Consider the following 19017-nt stretch of genomic DNA (forward strand, 5'->3'; position numbering starts at 1 on the left):
GTTCCTGTTAAGAGCAGTGATTGGACGATGCTTTATGATCAGTGAAATATTCAATTCATGGAGAGGAAATTAACTTCATAATTCAATCCTCTGATCCTTTTCCTCCTCCTCTTCCTCTGCTCCTCTCCTCTTCCTCCTCCCCTCTCTTCCTCCTCTTCCTTTCCTCTCCTCTTCCTCCTCTTCCTTTCCTCTCCTCTTCCTCCTCCCCTCTCTTCCTCCTCTCCTTTCCTCTCCTCTTCCTCCTCCCCGCTCTTCCTCCTCTTGATTTCCTCTCCTCTTCCTCCTCCCCTCTCTTCCTCCTCTTCCTTTCCTCTCCTCTTCCTCCTCCCCGCTCTTCCTCCTCTTGATTTCCTCTCCTCTTCCTCCTCCCCTCTCTTCCTCCTCTTCCTTTCCTCTCCTCTTCCTCCTCCCCGCTCTTCCTCCTCTTCATTTCCTCTCCTCTTCCTCCTCCCCTCTCTTCCTCCTCTTCCTTTCCTCTGCTCTTCCTCTTCCCCGCTCTTCCTCCTCCCCTCTCTTCCTCTCCTTTCCTCTCCTCTTCCTCCTCTCGGCTCTTCCTCCTCTTCATTTCATCTTCCTTTCCTTTCCGCTCCTCTTCCTCCTCTCCTCTTCCTCTCTTCTTCCTTCCTTGTCTCCTTTCTTCCTCTTCCTCTCTTCCTATTCGTCATCTTCTTCCTCCATTCCATCATTTTTTTACTGCCTCGTCAGCTGCCTGATTAAATGATTGATTGATGCTGACACACACATGCACAGGTGACCTGTAGAAGGTCACACGCATTTGTCGATAGTGTCGTCATGTTGAGTCTGTGAGCACACAGCGCTAACAGAGCTAACAGCTAACAATGGCTCTGACTGTTATCATCTGTCTATTACCTGTGTGTGTGTGTGTGTGTGTGTGTGTGTGTGTGTGTGTGTGTGTGTGTGTGTGTGTGTGTGTGTGTGTGTGTGTGTGTGTGTGTGTGTGTGTGTGTGTGTGTGTGTGTGTGTGTGTGTGTGTGTGACACCATTGAAAAGGCAGCAGACTGCATCTTAAAAATCAATCATTTCTTTATTTAAATCTCGATTTAATGAAGTAAAAAATTCAAATCTCAAGCTAGTGATTGTAACAAACTGTAGGGAGTGAATTATTGATCAGACCTGTTGATGAACGTAGTGTATTAATTAATTAGTTGATTTAACATGCTCCTCCCCTTTCTCTCAGGTGTAAGGCGGTGATTGACAGCCGAGGACAGCGAATCAGCTGCAGCCATTGTGTTGTGGAGGATGGCTTTGTGGGGGCGGATCGTAAGAGGCTGGCCACGCCCACCAGGTCAGGACCTGTCAATCATCATCAAAGCAGCAACCTCACACCCTAACTACCACCAACAAACATAATAACCTGTCTCTCTGTGTCTCTCTCTCTCTCTCTCTCTCTGTCTCTCTGTCTGACTTTCTTCAGGTTTCTCTCCAGAGCTGTTCTGATAACTGACGGCTCTATTCTGCCCAGTAACTCTGACCAACAAGTAAATCATGTTCATAAAACATTCTAATTTGTTTATTTTATCTGATAGTTTGATGTTCTGGTCGCTCTTAATTAGTATTATTATTATCATTCGTAATTTTAGTATTATTTGGTTATAAATTGTAATTGGGAAGGTTGAATGGCAGGTTTTCCCTGAATTTGATGGCCATATATTTAATTTTCTGAAAATAAACTCATGAACTTCAGTTGAACTACAGGTAGCCTTCAGGTCAACTACAGGTAAACTACAGGTAAACCTCAGGTCAACTACAGGTACACCTCAGGTAAACTACAGGTAAACCTCAGGTACACTACAGGTAGCCTTCAGGTAAACTACAGGTAAACTACAGGTACACCTCAGGTAAACTACAGGTACACCTCAGGTAAACTACAGGTAAACCTCAGGTAAACTACAGGTAGCCTTCAGGTAAACTACAGGTAAACTACAGGTAGCCTTCAGGTCAACTACAGGTAAACCTCAGGTCAACTACAGGTACACCTCAGGTAAACTACAGGTACACCTCAGGTAAACTACAGGTAGCCTTCAGGTAAACTACAGGTAAACTACAGGTACACCTCAGGTAAACTACAGGTACACCTCAGGTAAACTACAGGTAAACCTCAGGTAAACTACAGGTAGCCTTCAGGTAAACTACAGGTAAACATCAGGTAGCCTACAGGTAAACATCAGGTAGCCTACAGGTAAACTACAGGTAGACTTCAGGTAAACCTCAGGTAAACTACAGGTAGACTTCAGGTAAACTACAGGTAAACCTCAGGTAAACTACAGGTAGCCTTCAGGTCAACTACAGGTAGCCTTCAGGTCAACTACAGGTAAACCTCAGGTACACCTCAGGTAAAACTCAGGTAAACTACAGGTAGACTTCAGGTCAACTTTAAGTAAACCTCAGGTAAACTACAGGTAGCCTTCAGGTAAACTACAGGTAAACCTCAGGTAGCCTTCAGGTAAACTACAGGTATACTTCAGGTAAACCTCAGGTAGACTACAGATAAACTACAGGTGAACCTCAGGTAAACCTCAGGTAGACTACAGGTCAACATCAGGTAAATCTCAGCAGGTAGACTTCAGGTAAATCTCAGCAGGTAGACTTCAGGTACAGTCCAGAAGCTTCAGGTCAGAGGTCACTGTGTCCTCTAGCCTCAGTGCATTATGGGATTGATGTTAATGAATATCAGAGAAGTGAGGAAAGGGATCAGAAAGAAAGTCAGAGACACTCAAATATATTTTAGAGCCAATTACTGAAGAAAATCAGAAAGTCAAATTCATTCGTATGCACACACACACACACACACACACACACACACACACTTCCCTAATTAGGTGTGTTAAATATTGAAATATTGAATTAAATTTGGTCAGAGAATTATGATGCCTCATAGATCTTCGTGTGTGTGTGTGTGTGTGTGTGTGTGTGTGTGTTAGCCTGCAGTGTTCAGTAATAAGATGAAACTAATCTGCTCTTCAACACTCTGAGGAGGTTCTAAATTAACGACCGGTGTCTGTCTCTCTCTCTCTCTCTCTCTGTCTCTGTCTCTCTCTCTCTGTCTCTCTCTCTCTCTGTCTCTCTCTCTCTCTGTCTCTCTCTCGCTCTCGCTCTCTCGCTCTCTCTGTCTCTCTCTCGCTCTCTCTCTCTCTCTCTCTCTGTCTCTCTCTCTGTCTCTCTGTCTCTCTCTCGCTCTCTCTCTCTCTCGCTCTCTCTGTCTCTCTCTCGCTCTCTCTGTCTCTCTCTCGCTCTCTCTCGCTCTCTCTCTCTCTCTCTCTCGCTCTCTCTGTCTCTCTCTCGCTCTCTCTGTCTCTCTCTCGCTCTCTCTGTCTCTCGCTCTGTCTCTCTCTCTCTCTCTCTCTCTGTCTCTCTCTCGCTCTCGCTGTCTCTCTCTCGCTCTCTCTCTCTCTCTCTCTCTCTCTCTCTCTCTCGCTCTCTCTGTCTCTCGCTCTGTCTCTCTGTCTCTCTGTCTCTCTCTCGCTCTCTCTGTCTCTCTCTCGCTCTCTCTGTCTCTCTCTCTCTCTCGCTCTCTCTGTCTCTCTCTCGCTCTCTCTGTCTCTCTCTCGCTCTCTCTCTCTGTCTCTCTCTCGCTCTCTCTGTCTGTCTGTCTGTCTGCCGTCAGGTCTCCATGGTAACGGTTCCTCCAGTAGCAGCAGGGTGTCCTACGGTGAAGATGGTGGAGCTCTGTCCGTCCACCATGACCTGCATGCCGGGAACACGTGAGGCTCAGATATCTCCTCGAATGTATTTACTTTCTTCATATCTGTTCAGTTGTTATTAAATAATACAAATATTAAAACATATGAAAGATGAAAACGATCGTCTGGAAATCCTCCAGCGTCCTTAAGAAAACTGATGAAAACAGAAAACACTGATTAATGACCAACACGCACACACACACACACACACAGTGGAGTGTGTGTGTGTGTGTGTGTGTGTGCGCGTGTGCGTGTGTGTTACCTTCGTCCCGTGTCGAGGTTGAAAGGACGAATAACGTTTTCTGTCTTTGCTACATTATAGTTAAAGCTTCGACATGACGTCCGTTCTGATTGGTTCACTTTGTTCGTGGTTGTGATGCTCAGACCTGGTTCTGAATAATCATGACGTCGCGTCTTCAGAGCGTAACATTAAATATAATACATAAAAATATAATGATTATATGTAGAAGTTAAGTTTTCAACCACCAACAATCACTTGAGTGTTAGCTTAGCTAAGGTGTTAGCAGCTGAGCTGACGGTTACAGTCGCTCCGTTGCCATGGAGACCGCTCAATGAAGCTTATTGACTCTGTTCCATCCGTCGTAGATTTGGTTCACCTCACCTGTCAGTCAGTTGGCTCCGCCTTCGAGGACCTGTCGCCGGTGGTTACCAGGATGTTCCGCACGCCACAGTCACATGACCAAGGTAAGGACACACAGATGGAGAATCTACAACGTTAACTTAGCATTGATGATCAGAACTCAAAGAAAACAAGCATTTTAAAAGTTGTTAGCTTCATAAATCAGTCTCATGATGTCTTATTAAATCAGTTTATTACTATTAAATCAAAACAAAGCTGGTTATTTCTGGGTTCATGTTGCTATCATGATAATATTATAATATATAATAATAATATTATAATATTATAATGTATAATATAATATATTATAATAATATTATTATAATATATTATATTATTATAATGTATAATGATAATATTATAATATATAATGATAACATAATATATAATAGTATTATATATTATAATATATAATAATAGTTGAATGATAATATAATATATAATGATGATATAATGATAATATAATATCATTATATACAGTGCCTTGCATAAGTATTCACCCCCCTTGGATGTTTCATCCTTTTGTTGCTTTTATACATGAAATCATGGTCAATATAATTTGCCTTTTTTGACAAGAATTTAAAAAAAACCTCTTTAATGTTAAAGTGAAAACTGATTTTTACAAAATGTCAATGAATTATAAATATATACGGTAAAGTAAAGATTGCATGATGGGCTCGTTGCTGGAGAATAAATCTTCTCCCGTCGTAGTTCTTGCAGACTGAGTCAGATCATCCTGCAGGATTTGCATCCAGAGCTGCTGCCACCACCACGCTGCACGCTGCACATGGTGCGTTTGTGCTGATGTGCAGTGTTTGGTGTTCAAGCATAGCGTCTGGTCTGATGGACAGAAAGCTCAATGTTTGTCTCATCAGACCAAAGAACCTTCTTCCAGTTGACCGTGGAGTCTCCCACATGCCTTTGGGTGGATTCTTTCTACAGTGGCTTTCTCTTTGCCACTCTCCCACACAGCTTGGACTGGTGAAGAACCCGGCAACAGCTGCTGTCTGTACAGTCTCTCCCATCTGAGCCACTGAAGCGTTGAACTCCTTCAGAGTGGTCCTCTGTGTCTTGGTGTTCTCCCTCATCAGTCCTCTTCTTGCCCGGTCACTCAGTGTGTGAGGATTTAAACAATCCATCCTCCTTCCATGTCTTCATGATGGACTGAACTCTGTGGGAGGTTCAGTGAGTTGGAGATATGTTTGAAGCATCTCCTGACTCGTGCTTCTCAATGATCTTTTCTCTGAGTTGCTTGGAGTGTTATTCTGTCTTCATGTTGTGATTGCAGCATGAATACTGATGAACCAGAGACACACGTGTGTTCATACTGCAATCACTGACACACATCAACTGCACTCAGGTCATCTCCATCTCACTGCGTGTGACACTGCTGCATCAAGCAGCTGCACTTCTGTTGAGTTAGTCAGTCACTTTAAAGGGGCTGAATACTTATGCAATCATTTACTTTACCTTATATAGTTTTAATTAATTGACATTAGTTTGTAAAATCAGTTTTCACTTTGACATGAAAGAAGTTTTCTTTTGCAAATTCTCGACAAAAAAAGCCAAATTACACTGAACATGATTTCATGTATAAAAGCAACAAAAGGGGAAAACATCCAAGGCACTGTATTATAATAATATTATTATGTATTATAATAATATAATATAATATATAATATTATAATAAACACAAAGTAAAAGGAGACGGAAACTTTGCCTCCTCTCTGACCTCCTTTCTCTTTCTTGAATTCATTCATCATGTTCTTCTGTTTTTAATTATAACATGAGCAACCTGCAGGAACACTCACTCACTCACTCACACACACACACACACACACACACACACACACACTCACTCACTCACTCACACACACACACACACGATGGATGGATACAGGTATAAAGAGATTCATCACAGCTGATGGAGGAGAGAAGTTTCTGTTAAACTGCAGCTTCAGCTTCTTTTGTCTTCAACATTCACACTATAATTATTATAATTATCTTCATTATTATTTTATTAAAAGAGAAAAATGAAAAATGTTTTCGTCCCTGAAGAGGGTCGTTCAGACATGAGTCCCCAAAAGGAGCATAAACGTGTTTGTGTGTGTTAATCTGTCCTAATACACTGTCACCCGTCTGTCTGCAGAGAAGAACCCGTCTGTCCTCTGGTGTCTGTATTTCAACATGGCCGACGGTTCGGGGGTCAAAGGTCACGACCTCCCATCCAACGTGTTCGTGACCTTTGGACCTGACGGAGCTCTGAGTCACGAACACGCCGTCTCTCAGGTGAGAGCAGCTGATTGGCTCATTACAGTGAGCGTTATTAGCATTAAGCTAACCGGACGTTCTGATCATTAATAATTTATGTTATGAAGAATCATTAACTTGTAACTATAAATGAATACACAACTACATTCATTAATTAGTTCATTTTTAATACAAATAAAAAATATATATTGTGGTATTTATCGACCGTCTATCAATATAAGAAGCATAATATGAGCGTAGTGGTTCAACATAGATATGAAATAAAACAGGATTCATATTTCAGGCCGAGTCGATCTTTAAGAAGATTCTTCCTGAAGAAGATTTCTGTCCTCCGGCTCCGAACCCTGAAGACATTATCTATGATGGAGAGAACACCTCGACAGGAGGAGAGGAGGAGCAGAGCCTTCAGACGGAGGAGTGATGTTCGTCTACAAGCCTCCTGCAGTGCATTGTTGGTCAAAGATGCCTTCATTTGTATCATTGTTATCACTTTAAAGTATTATAAACACTTTGTTCTGTTCGGTGGAAACTAGTTATTCAACAAAATACCAAAAAGACCCAAAATTAATAAAAGAATTAAGTCACAACATAGTATGTTGTCATTTCATTTTGTAAAAAGTTAAAAACAAATGTTCATAAAGTGTTCAGAATTCAACAGGAGGGGGGTCTCAGCAACACCCCTATTACCCACAATCCCCAGGGAGACACAGATGCATGATGGGAAACTAAAGGGTACTTATGGTCCGGAACCCTCAGACTCTCTGACGTCACCGGCTGAGATGGTGTAAATATGAGCCTCAGTGAGTCTGAGGGGACATTGGGATTTGGCCAAACAGTGTCAGACCTCCTGTGAGCTTTAAAAGGGCAGCCGGTTCAGCGCTAACGATGCTAACGATCGCTATTGATCTGGTTGTGATATTTATAGTGTTTTGCTGCCTCCTGCTGGCCGACAGCCTGAAGTACACATTAAGGGGTGGAGAATAATGTGAACCCCTTCCTGTGTGTTTATGCCAACAGTTTATTGATCGAAAGGACAAACAAACTGAGCTTTAATGTTTTTATTGTCAGAAAGTCTTGAAGCAGTTTTTACAGACGACGACCACGACGTCCTCCCTTCCTCCTGGTGGAGTCTGAGGGGATAGGAGTCACGTCCTCTGAGGAGACAACACAAGCAGGTCAGTTTTAACTTCCATCAAATATTTCATAATAATGTATTCTGTCTTAAGTACAACGTTGAGGTACTTGTACTTCAGTATTTCCATGTTATACTGAGTTACATGCAGGAATGTACTTTGAGTATACACAGTAGTACACAAAGTACTATAATATACCAGTGCTGGGCAAGTTAACGTGTTATTATCGCGTTAACGCATTCGTTAATTGACAGACAATTCTTTTATAGAGCGTTACTGCATTTTATTTTGAAAGTCCGTGGAGGAAGTCTTCAGCAGACTACGTTGATGCAGCTTGTGGGATAAATTCAGATAAACAAAAGCAAGACAAGCGGCGTTACAACGTGCACCAGCTGCTGCTCTGCCTGGAGACGACTGGACATCGCCGCGGTAACGTCAGACACTCGCATGTTAGTGCACCTCTACGCTGACATTCACACGCACAGATCGGGAGCGAAGGACTTTGAAAGTTAACGGAAACATTAACGTGAGACAACATCCGGTTTTCAGAATAAGATGCCAACAAAGTATGAAACATGCTGCATCTCGTGAGTTAAAGGGGAACTACAGCTATGATGTAATCGCGACTGTGTAACGGGAATACTGCTGTTCACTGGTGTGTCTCTCACATGCGAGCGTCTCGTTACAGATCAAACGTGACTGTTGTGAAGTGGAGCTTCTCGTTCAAACAAGACGCTGAACGGAATACTTTACCGTCTGAACTGCAGTGTTACGGTGCGTTCACACCGGGCGCGTCGAGATTACATACAAAGTCTCTGCACAGACGCGATGAGACTGGCCGATACCTCATATCAACAGAGACCGGACCAAACTATGTGTATGCATGTGTGTGTGTAAACCATACGGTACAAACAATGAATAGACGCTGCCGTATTTACGTCTACGTGACGTTATTGAGTGCTGGTGGAGCTGCTACGATGTTAGCATAGCCTAGCACCGATCCATCAGAGCTCCATTGAGAAGACCAGTAACCTACAAATCGGCATCATTACGTAGTTATTTCGGAGTCCCTTTTTGTCGGTTTATTGCCGTTGAATCACAGCCAAATCAGTTGATGTTGTGTTCCTACAGCTGTAGTAAACAGCGACCGGTGGCTTGCTAGACAGTGAATACAGCTCGATACAATCCACGGAGCTCCTCTGAACAATGTTATGAACCAGACATGACGGCGTTTAGTTTCCCGGGATATCTGTGACTTCCACAACACGCAATAAGCAGAAATAGGTTGTTTTTTCCACGGTTAATGGCGGACAGTTGAACGGATTTAAGCCCCGCCCCCCTCGATTACACAGCGTTTGGTGTGAACGCACATTTACAGAGAACACAGCGCGCTCTTGCACCCGACGTGTGGTTTTCTACGTATCATCAACATTGTTAGCGTCAAGAACACGCACCATTCTACTTCCTGTCTCTTCAAAGTAAAAGCACTTACGTTTTCATGCTCTTCACAATAAAAGTAAATCATGCAATCAAACAATTTACAACAGTGACAATATTAAACTACATGTTGTCGAGTTTTTAAAGTGTTTTGTTTGTAATATGTATAATAAGCATCATTTAGTTATCGCTACTGAGAATCTAACAAACAAAAAAGAAGTAGATGTTTGCAGTTCTCAAGATGTATATTTAAATGTCATCTCTTACACACATGAAGATAAAGATATGAACACCTGAATATCTATGATCAGAATCATTATAACTGTTATAACTGCTGCTGTTGAAACCAAATGTTTGACCGTTGTTCATAAAGCAGCACTTTCAAGATAAAAGTGCACAATACACTACTTTTGGATTCATTATTGAACTTTGCCATAACAACGCGATTAAATATTTGAATGGTTGCCCAGCACTAATATATAATAACACAGGAAGGAGCCAGTCTGCACGAGTACTCCTAGTACACTTTTCTGATAAAACTTGTGTACTTGTACTTCAGATGAAATGTGATGAACAGTAGTATTTTAACTCACCGATGCGTCCGATCTTCATTCCGGATCGAGCCAGAGCTCTGAGAGCCGACTGAGCTCCGGGACCCGGAGTCTTGGTCCTGAAACAATAATTGATAATCAGGTTTATGATGCATTCAGGGTCACAGGGAAACACAGGACTTCCTGTTTCTCCCTCCTGGTACCTTCACTAGTTATTAGAATATTGATTATTCTGCTGATACTAGGGCTGGGCGATAAATCGATTTAATCGATTAATTCGAATGTGTGCTTTAAGGCGATGTGTTTTATTGAAAATCGAGAAAATCGCCCCCACTCCTCCCCCCCGTTGGGTTCCCGTAGTTGAGTGCGCGCGCATTGTTTACAAACGAAAACAATGGCGGCCAGCAGTGAAGCTCTCGTTCTTAAGAGAGGGAAGAATGTGTCTTCGGTGGTCTGGAAATGGTTCGGGTTCATGTCATCTGACACCGAACAAACAGCACCACGATGTAAGGTCTGTCTAAAAGCTATTGCTACAAAATCAAGCAGCACAACAAATTTAATGCAGCACCTCAAACAGAGGCATGCCGCCGAGTGGGAGAAGCGTTGCGCCCTGAGCAGGGAGCAGGACCGCGGGAGCACAAGCGATGCCGTCTTCCTGGCAAAAAATATTTAGAAAAAACATGCACTACTGTTTAATACTGTTGGTTATGTTGTGAATGCACTTGATTTTGTTTACATGCACTTATTTACTGTGCAAAATATGTTATGTTGATGTTAGATCAGATGTTGCACTTTTGAAAATGTGAATGTTAAAGGGTCATATACATTTTATTTCATGCTGTGTTTGTATCAGTGTATTCAGTTAGAAAAGCTTAGTGTAAAAAGTTACATTTGCACAGTTGTTTACAATGGAAGGCTACTATTTAATGCCATTTAATGTTATGTTTAATTTAATTTTATATTTAAATGATTCAGGGAAACAAAAGAGTGACCAAATACTTTTTGTATACTACAGGCACCTTTCTACAATGTTCAGGTTTTGTTTGCACTTTATTTTTATCAACCTACGAGGGAAAATCATCACAAAATAAAATAAAAAAATGTTTTCAACAGCTTCTGTCATCTGCAAAAATTTGTGGGGGAAAAAATCGATTTAAATCGTGAATCGGATTTTTTGTAAAAAAATCGGAGATTTTTTTTTTAGGCCATATCGCCCAGCCCTAGCTGATACTCTCACTTTGTGTTTATTTGAATTCAAAGTGAAGTTTGAATATTTTTCAGGCTGTTAAATCAACAGGTTAGTAAATCATTATAAACGTGTCCCTGAAGACAACAGAATAAAACACGTCTTGTTTACGTGCGAAGCTAAATGCTAACAGAGCGTCGTATAAACAACGTGGCGGACGCGTCGAGGACAGTAGATCCGAAGTCTCTGCTCTTTATTACTTTGATCAACATTGTGTCAACTCCAAAATCAGATGCCAAACGAACAAGTGGAACTATTTCACTCCACTGACAGTTTCTCTCAGTTCTATGAAAAAAGAAAAATCATGATTTTATCAGAAATTGAAGTTTGACAGACAGTCAGAAAGACGTAGACAGTCAGAAAGACGTAGACAGTCTGAAAGACGTAGAGACAGACGATGAGTCAGAAAGACGATGAGTCAGAAAGACGATGAGTCAGAAAGACGTAGAGACAGACGGTCTGAAAGACGATGAGTCAGAAAGACGATGAGTCAGAAAGACGTAGAGACAGACGGTCTGAAAGACGTAGAGACAGACGGTCTGAAAGACGTAGAGACAGACGGTCTGAAAGACGTAGAGACAGACGGTCTGAAAGACGTAGAGACAGACGGTCTGAAAGACGTAGAGACAGACGGTCTGAAAGACGTAGAGACAGACGGTCTGAAAGACGTAGAGACAGACGGTCTGAAAGACGTAGAGACAGACGGTCTGAAAGACGTAGAGACAGACGGTCTGAAAGACGTAGAGACAGACGGTCTGAAAGACGTAGAGACAGACGGTCTGAAAGACGTAGAGACAGACGGTCTGAAAGACGTAGAGACAGACGGTCTGAAAGACGTAGAGACAGACGGTCTGAAAGACGTAGAGACAGACGGTCTGAAAGACGTAGAGACAGACGGTCTGAAAGACGTAGAGACAGACGGTCTGAAAGACGTAGAGACAGACGGTCTGAAAGACGTAGAGACAGACGGTCTGAAAGACGTAGAGACAGACGGTCTGAAAGACGTAGAGACAGACGGTCTGAAAGACGTAGAGACAGACGGTCTGAAAGACGTAGAGACAGACGGTCTGAAAGACGTAGAGACAGACGGTCTGAAAGACGTAGAGACAGACGGTCTGAAAGACGTAGAGACAGACGGTCTGAAAGACGTAGAGACAGACGGTCTGAAAGACGTAGAGACAGACGGTCTGAAAGACGTAGAGACAGACGGTCTGAAAGACGTAGAGACAGACGGTCTGAAAGACGTAGAGACAGACGGTCTGAAAGACGTAGAGACAGACGGTCTGAAAGACGTAGAGACAGACGGTCTGAAAGACGTAGAGACAGACGGTCTGAAAGACGTAGAGACAGACGGTCTGAAAGACGTAGAGACAGACGGTCTGAAAGACGTAGAGACAGACGGTCTGAAAGACGTAGAGACAGACGGTCTGAAAGACGTAGAGACAGACGGTCTGAAAGACGTAGAGACAGACAGTCTGAAAGACGTAGAGACAGACAGTCTGAAAGACGTAGAGACAGACAGTCTGAAAGACGTAGAGACAGACAGTCTGAAAGACGTAGAGACAGACAGGTACCTGTTCCCCCCGGTGGCCCTCAGCTTGATGTGCAGCGCTGTGATTCCGAGCTCTTTGCAGCGCTGAGCGACGTCCTGAGCGGCCAACATGGCGGCGTAAGGAGACGACTCGTCTCTGTCGGCCTTCACCTTCATCCCTCCGGTCACACGGCAGATAGTCTCCCTAGAGATACACGGGCCAATCACAGAGCAGAGTCACTAAACACTTCCTGTCAGCTGACTCACAACATCAGCACATTTAACTAAACTAGCCATGATGCTTTCTGACTACTGAGACATGACCGACTTCCTGTTTCTACCCCCTTTAGATAAGAGAAGAAGAGACGTACTTCCCGGAGAGGTCGGTGACGTGGACGAAGGTGTCGTTGAAGGAGGCGAAGATGTGACAAACTCCAAACACGTTCTCTCCTTCAGCCACCTGAGGACCCAGACTGATCACCTGCTCCTCCTTCTTCTCCTTTCCTTTACGAGGAGCCATCGTCTGAGGAAGGACAAGACATCTTTAGTTTATGTCGGAGGTCATTAATACGTCCAGAGAAGAAGAAACTGATCGCTAATAGACGCCGAGACAGACAGGCAGACAGACGGGCGGACAGAAAGACGTACAGACAGAAAGACGTAGAGACAGCTAGCCAACATTAGCTAACTGTTTTTGCAGGTCCAGTGATTCAGGTAAAGCTTCACCTGAATCGCTTCTGTCAGAGTGGTGCGTTCATGGTTACTTCGTAAGTTTCACATCTTTAGATGTAAACTTTAACGGTGTCCGGTAAAGGAACCACCGGTCAGAGCCGGTCACATGGAGGATAGAAGCTCCGGTTGAAACTCAAGGTACTGCTTCAATTAACGGACAGGATGGAAACCAGCGATAATAAATAAGATAACAGGCATTACTTTTTAATATAAAGTTCACAGGAGACTAACGGACGAGATGCTAACGTTAGCATGTTTCAGCGTCTAATGCACCTGCACCTGAACCTCGTAACCTATTAATGTAACGATGGCCGCTAGCTGCTATTGGCCTGTCTCGAACGATTCCGTCGTGACGCCCTTTCCGGTCATTTTCTTCGCCAACCAAACGTAAATAATATTAATTCATACATATCAAATAATCGGTGTCAAATTTCATGAATATATATGGACGTTTATATGTCTAAATACTATAGGAAAGTGACTTTGATGAGAGAAAGCAGAAAGAACGCTCGGGCGACGCTAACAGCTCAAACGGAAATTAAGGAGCTGTTATTGCATCATTTGGAGTTGTTGAAGCGTGATATCTTATTGTGAAGGACAGAACTACGGTCCCGGATGTGTTGACAGCATTGATGGTCATTTTTGCGACCCTGGAACAAGCGAATATCCCCGAAAAACCAGCAGCAGCCAGTGTTTACAACGAGGATAGAAGTCCGTACGGATTAGGCCAATAGCAGTGCACGGCTAATTCACCGGTGTTAGCATCGTTTTAACGACTCTGGTAAAGGCAAAGCTAACTGTAATAATTACAACAACATTTCGTTTGAAAGGTACGAAGTTTAACTTCAGTTTAACACCATTAAATCAACTGAAACATTACACCATCATTTTTATCAACATTGTAAGTGAATTGTATTGAAACATTAGCTAAAAACTGTCCGGTTTGGGGTACAACTCCGTTAACTCGTGAAACATTAAAACACGCAACGTGACCTCGTGCACGTTCAATAACTGAATAAACGCTGGTTTCCCACCGATGGACGCTGCGCGCGGAGCTAAAATGGCGAAATTTTAACAGCAGCTCAACGACTCACAAGCAGACAGAAAAACGTCTATAAATCGATGAAGTTTAATTTAGAGAAATAATTTCCTCACAAACACAAACAAACATGAGCTCAGATTAAAATCAGACACGTTAAATTGTCGGATGTTCACCTGAAAAGCAGATTAAAGTCGATGAAGCTGAGAGCAGAACTCACCTCAGTGTGTCTCTAAACGGAGCAGAAACAAGAAAGGAACGAACTTCCGCTTCCGGGGTTAAAGTTGACGCGCTTTCATCGCGGGAAACGAGCCGCTGCTGCCCCCACGTGGTCACTACAGGAAACACGTGTTATATAAATATATATTGAAATATACTTTTGAAATGTCAAAATAAAAATAGATATCTATATTTTAAATTCCGAGCTTCAGAGATACATTGCAGTAGATCAACAAGGATAAAACAGCTTAATTCTTAAATTATTATTTTATTTCATGTTTTGTTTATTTTACAGATTTCTTAATTGTAATTCCTGCATGTTTATATTTTATTGTCACTGTACTTTATACATAAATGTAATTAGTCAAATATTTATTCTGCAGAATCTCTTAAAGTCTAAAAGATTTATTTTTTACATCATATTCATTTGAGTTCTTGAGTCAAACTGAAGAATTTAAACTTTAAAATAAATCTTGATCATAAAAACTCTTCATGTTGAATCTGTGGATCATAAACACAATATTCAGTTTCAATAATCTGTCACATTAAAGCTGATAAAGCAGTTTATTACTTATTATTATTATTTATGTGTTGATGTACACAGATGCAGCATTAAAAGTTCTTATTTGTAATAATAAAATGAAAATGGACCAATCAGAAGGCAGCGTTTGATCACCTCAGTTTATTTACAGAAACACTTTGAACACAAAGAAGAAGTAGTAGAAGAAGAAATACTTCTTTCAAGGATTAAAAACACTTTTTCTCACACACACACACACACAGAGCATGCAGCATTGGAGTCCAGTTAATACACAGCGGTACGATATCCATCATCGAGTGGAGCCGATTATTGATTATCTGCAGAGCGAGAACGTGTTTGACGGGAAACAGCCGCGATTGATCAATAAAACATTTAATCTTCAATCTGATAATAAACAAATACAATCAATTAATTCATCACATCGGAAATGTTTCTTTAAATACCACAAACAAGTAGCGTCTAGTTGGTTTGTGAGTCTTTTACATTCTGTTATTATTCACTTATGAAACTAATAATTGTTAAAATGTCCCTCATTGATCTTAAACATCTTTAAAATCAAGAGTTTCTAACATAAATTGAAATCTAAATGAGAAAAATAAACTAAATATTGATGTTTTATGTGAATTATTAACATGTGAAAAGACATGAAAACAAGTTTTAGTACATTGATTACAAAATAATAATAATAATAAAAAACCATATACATATAAATAATAAAGATAATAATAAGTTTGGTGTCAGTCAGTTCAGCCCTGATTTTCTGGGTTTTTAGCATTATTATCTGTAACCAATTTAACGCCGTTAGCCACAAATTAGCACGTTAGCTTGTTGAGATCGCCTCCGGTTTCCCGTCCCGTGAATGAGAAGAAGAAGCTTCGTCTGCAGGTGAGAACACAGCAGCCACTGAACATCTGCTTCAAACAGGAAACACATCTGGAATGTGATTCAAGATTCATTCTTCAGTTTCAAGAAAAAAAACACCAAAAATACTCCAGACAGAAAAATAAAACTCTAAAGTTTCTTTAAAAAGGTCAAAGTGGAGTTTTTGTGGCTTCAGAAAAACAGCCGTTCACTCTGCAGGCGCCATTTGGAGTCCCCGATCGTGAGAAACATCCCAACCTGTTGTAATGTGTAGAAGAAGACAAACGTCTCATAAAGTTACTCTGTGTATTCATGAGCTGTTCAGCATCCCCTTTTCTGTGAGCCGGGACGCCAAATGGCGCCAAGATGTGGAGTAAATTAAAAAGGAATCAAACACTATAAACCCATCTAAGAAAATAACACATCTAATAATACACAAAGTGTTTCACTGCACGTCTGCTCCAACATTAAAACGCCTTCAAATATACAAATAAATATCCAGAGTAGTAATCATAATAACTATAATATGTAATAATCTGATTGTACAAAGTTCTACATTCTCTGGACGGTCAAAAAGCAGCTGAGACGAACACAACGAATCAAAAAAAAGTTGCAGAATATCAAAGACGGCTGTTAGCTCGCGGCTAGCAGGTACCATTGCTCCCATTGAGGAATGCTAACAAAGCTAACAAAGTTAACAAGTCAGAGTCAGAAAACGTCAAAAAACGCAACAAAGAGACCGAAGCAGAAAAAAACTAAACGAAAAGTCCTGCATGCAGAAAAGCACATCGTCTGTACAGAAAGAAACATCAACGCTGACGTTTCCTCACCAAACCTCAAATAACTCGCAGACTAAACTGTTGAACTCGACTGAGAGCCGACGGCTTCAGGTTTCACTTCAAAATCCCCCAAAAATGCAGCTTTTATTTTGAAATCAATGTTTAAATGTGAGTTATTGAATCACTAAAGCAAACAGTGATAAGTACGGAGGCTCAGAGGAGTCAAAAAAGTTTTTGTAACTTGTTTCTCTGAAATAAAAATCACAACCTATAAAAAAAAGAAAAGATGAATGTTTAATTTGGCACCTCTGGGCCTCCGTACAGCAACAGATGACGGGTCAGTGTGTCGCTGATTCTGATTGGCCGTCTAAGCATCACTTTTTTGTGTTGTTGCTTTATTCGGGAAATTGAAAATTTCTGACAACAATCAAGAGTTGCCGCCATTCTGCATCCCCAAAACAGATCATATTAAATACATAAATCATTAATGCAGATTTTTTAAATTTGTGTTTCTTACCTTCCTTCCCTACATCCTTCTTCCTCTCACAGATCCTCTAAACCTAAAACAATTAGCTCGTTAAGGCTCCTCGTTAGCACACCTGTGTGTGTGTGTGGGGGGGGGGGTGTTCATGGAAGATCTCAGGTCGGAGAGGGGGAAGAGGAAGCTCTCCGATCCCGATGGAAGCAGAGAGATGAACATAAAACCTTGTTTCCTCAACTTATTATGAATTACTTATTTCATAATTGAATCTCTTTAAAGACAATTTAAATACAAATGTGTAATTGGGTGTTTTTGTATTTAATGTTATTGATTTGAGTATGATTGATTATTGTGACCCACGTGAATTATTGTGATTGTTGGTTTTTAAATATAATTGAAGAATATTTTTAAATGATCTTGTGATCACGAGATAACGTCTCTAATATGAATTTGTAACCATGGCGTCTCCTGGCCTCAGTATAAAGTTATTTAACCGGTTTTAACTGGTGATGAAGTGACTTCTGGTAAATTTACCACTTCATTTTATTTCTCTAAATTTACGACTTTAATTGCTAAACCTCTAACCCCCTAACCTCTAATTTATAATAATTAAGTTTGACCCCTTTAAAAAACCCTTTTTAAAACAGCATCAATACATTCAAGTCTAATAATCTGTTAAACTTGTAAAATACTTTATATTAATAAATGTCACATATTTATTTTAAGATTGCTCTTAAATTATTTGTTAAGTTTTTGAAATGAGGAGTTTAAATGAAGTAATTAAATGCATTGATCCTGTCAATCATCCTGATGAAGAGGTTTTCACACGTTATTACAATCTGTGCAGCCGATTGGCTAATCAGGAAAGGGGGCGTGTCTGAAGTCCAAAGGAGCTGAGAAGAGGAAGCTGATTGGTCGATGGTTGCAGTTCGCTGGTCTCTGGCTCCGCCCCCTCCTCTCCTCTCAAAACTTCCAGGCTGGTGGAACACACGCCCGGCCTGCTGTCAATCAATCAGTTGTCTGGGCGACAGTGAAAAGATCCGCCCACTCTGGAAGTTAGCTGGATGGAGAGAGAAGAAGAAAAACAAGAAGAAGAAACATCAACACCAGAGTGGTCCTACTTGTCTCTCTGACCTGTGTTTAAACTGGTCTCTGACCTGTTTAAACTGGTCTCTGACCTGTGTTTGAACTGGTCTCTGACCTGTGTTTAAACTGGTCTCTGACCTGTGTTTAAACTGGTCTCTGACCTGTTTTTGAACTGGTCTCTGACCTGTGTTTAAACTGGTCTCTGACCTGTGTTTGAACTGGTCTCTGACCTGTGTTTAAACTGGTCTCTGACCTGTGTTTAAACTGGTCTCTGACCTGTGTTTAAACTGGTCTCTGACCTGTTCTTACTTGCTGAGCGTGGAGGGGGATCCTGAGCGGTGGAAATGGACGATCTGCCACTTCCCATCGCGGCGGTGCCAGACTCTGGTCTCCTCTGATTGGGCGGTGCGAGGCGTCCCGTTGGAGTCGATGTACTGAGTCACTCTGATGTAAGCGATGCAGGCGGCCTCCTCTCCGACGAGGTGGATGTGAGGGTTCAGGATGGTGGTGTGGACCGGTTTACTGTTCTTAGACCACACTGAGGACAGACAGGAAGTTGAGGTGAGACAACTGGGACCACAGGAAGACTGAGGACTACACGTAATGAGGTGTCAAAAATCATACTGAGATAGTTAATCATGCAGGACGTTTGGTTCAGCTCACAGTTTTCAAAATAAAAGCGGTGGAAGTCAAGGCCTTCAACGAGATTCCCCAACGCCTCAGGCTCGAACGCCGTGACAGCCGGGTCGCACATTTTACTGAGGAGACA

At 41.7% G+C, this 19017-nt stretch overlaps 3 protein-coding genes across 5 annotated transcripts in view; 1 reads left to right on the forward strand and 2 right to left on the reverse strand.

The window, feature by feature from the left end:
* chm (CHM Rab escort protein) overlaps positions 1-7668 on the forward strand; it is a 26705-nt gene extending 19037 nt beyond the window's left edge. Inside the window, exons 12-17 of one of the 2 annotated variants that reach the window (XM_079282896.1) lie at positions 1199-1306; positions 1436-1499; positions 3626-3722; positions 4308-4406; positions 6491-6630; positions 6896-7668. In XM_079282896.1, the coding sequence (XP_079139022.1) occupies positions 1199-1306; positions 1436-1499; positions 3626-3722; positions 4308-4406; positions 6491-6630; positions 6896-7033 (646 nt within the window). In that variant the 3' untranslated portion in view covers positions 7034-7668. The remainder of the gene's footprint in view (positions 1-1198; positions 1307-1435; positions 1500-3625; positions 3723-4307; positions 4407-6490; positions 6631-6895) is intronic. The other variant, XM_079282897.1, reaches the window with a different exon arrangement.
* On the reverse strand, positions 7656-14550 carry rps14 (ribosomal protein S14). Of its 2 annotated transcripts, none has more exons than XM_079282898.1 (5): positions 14502-14550; positions 12882-13033; positions 12554-12715; positions 9776-9852; positions 7656-7766 (listed from the first exon to the last, which is right to left on the reverse strand). In XM_079282898.1, exons 2-5 carry the CDS (start codon positions 13028-13030, stop codon positions 7699-7701), a joined length of 456 nt encoding a protein of 151 aa, XP_079139024.1. In that variant the 5' UTR covers positions 13031-13033; positions 14502-14550; the 3' UTR covers positions 7656-7698. The 2 variants fall into 2 exon arrangements, with proteins under 2 accessions (XP_079139024.1, XP_079139025.1); XM_079282899.1 differs by having other exon boundaries at positions 14458-14523.
* Positions 14551-15162: 612 nt separating this feature from the next.
* The window catches only part of camk2a (calcium/calmodulin-dependent protein kinase II alpha), a 28639-nt gene continuing 24784 nt past the window's right edge, over positions 15163-19017 (reverse strand). The window contains exons 16-18 of the mRNA XM_079283442.1: positions 18912-19006; positions 18548-18786; positions 15163-18222 (exon numbers count right to left, since the gene is read on the reverse strand). Of these exons, the coding sequence (XP_079139568.1) occupies positions 18554-18786; positions 18912-19006 (328 nt within the window). The 3' untranslated portion in view covers positions 15163-18222; positions 18548-18553. The remainder of the gene's footprint in view (positions 18223-18547; positions 18787-18911; positions 19007-19017) is intronic.

This window comes from Melanostigma gelatinosum (genome assembly GCF_949748355.1).
Source record: "Melanostigma gelatinosum genome assembly, chromosome: 14".
NCBI lineage: Eukaryota > Metazoa > Chordata > Actinopteri > Perciformes > Zoarcidae > Melanostigma > Melanostigma gelatinosum.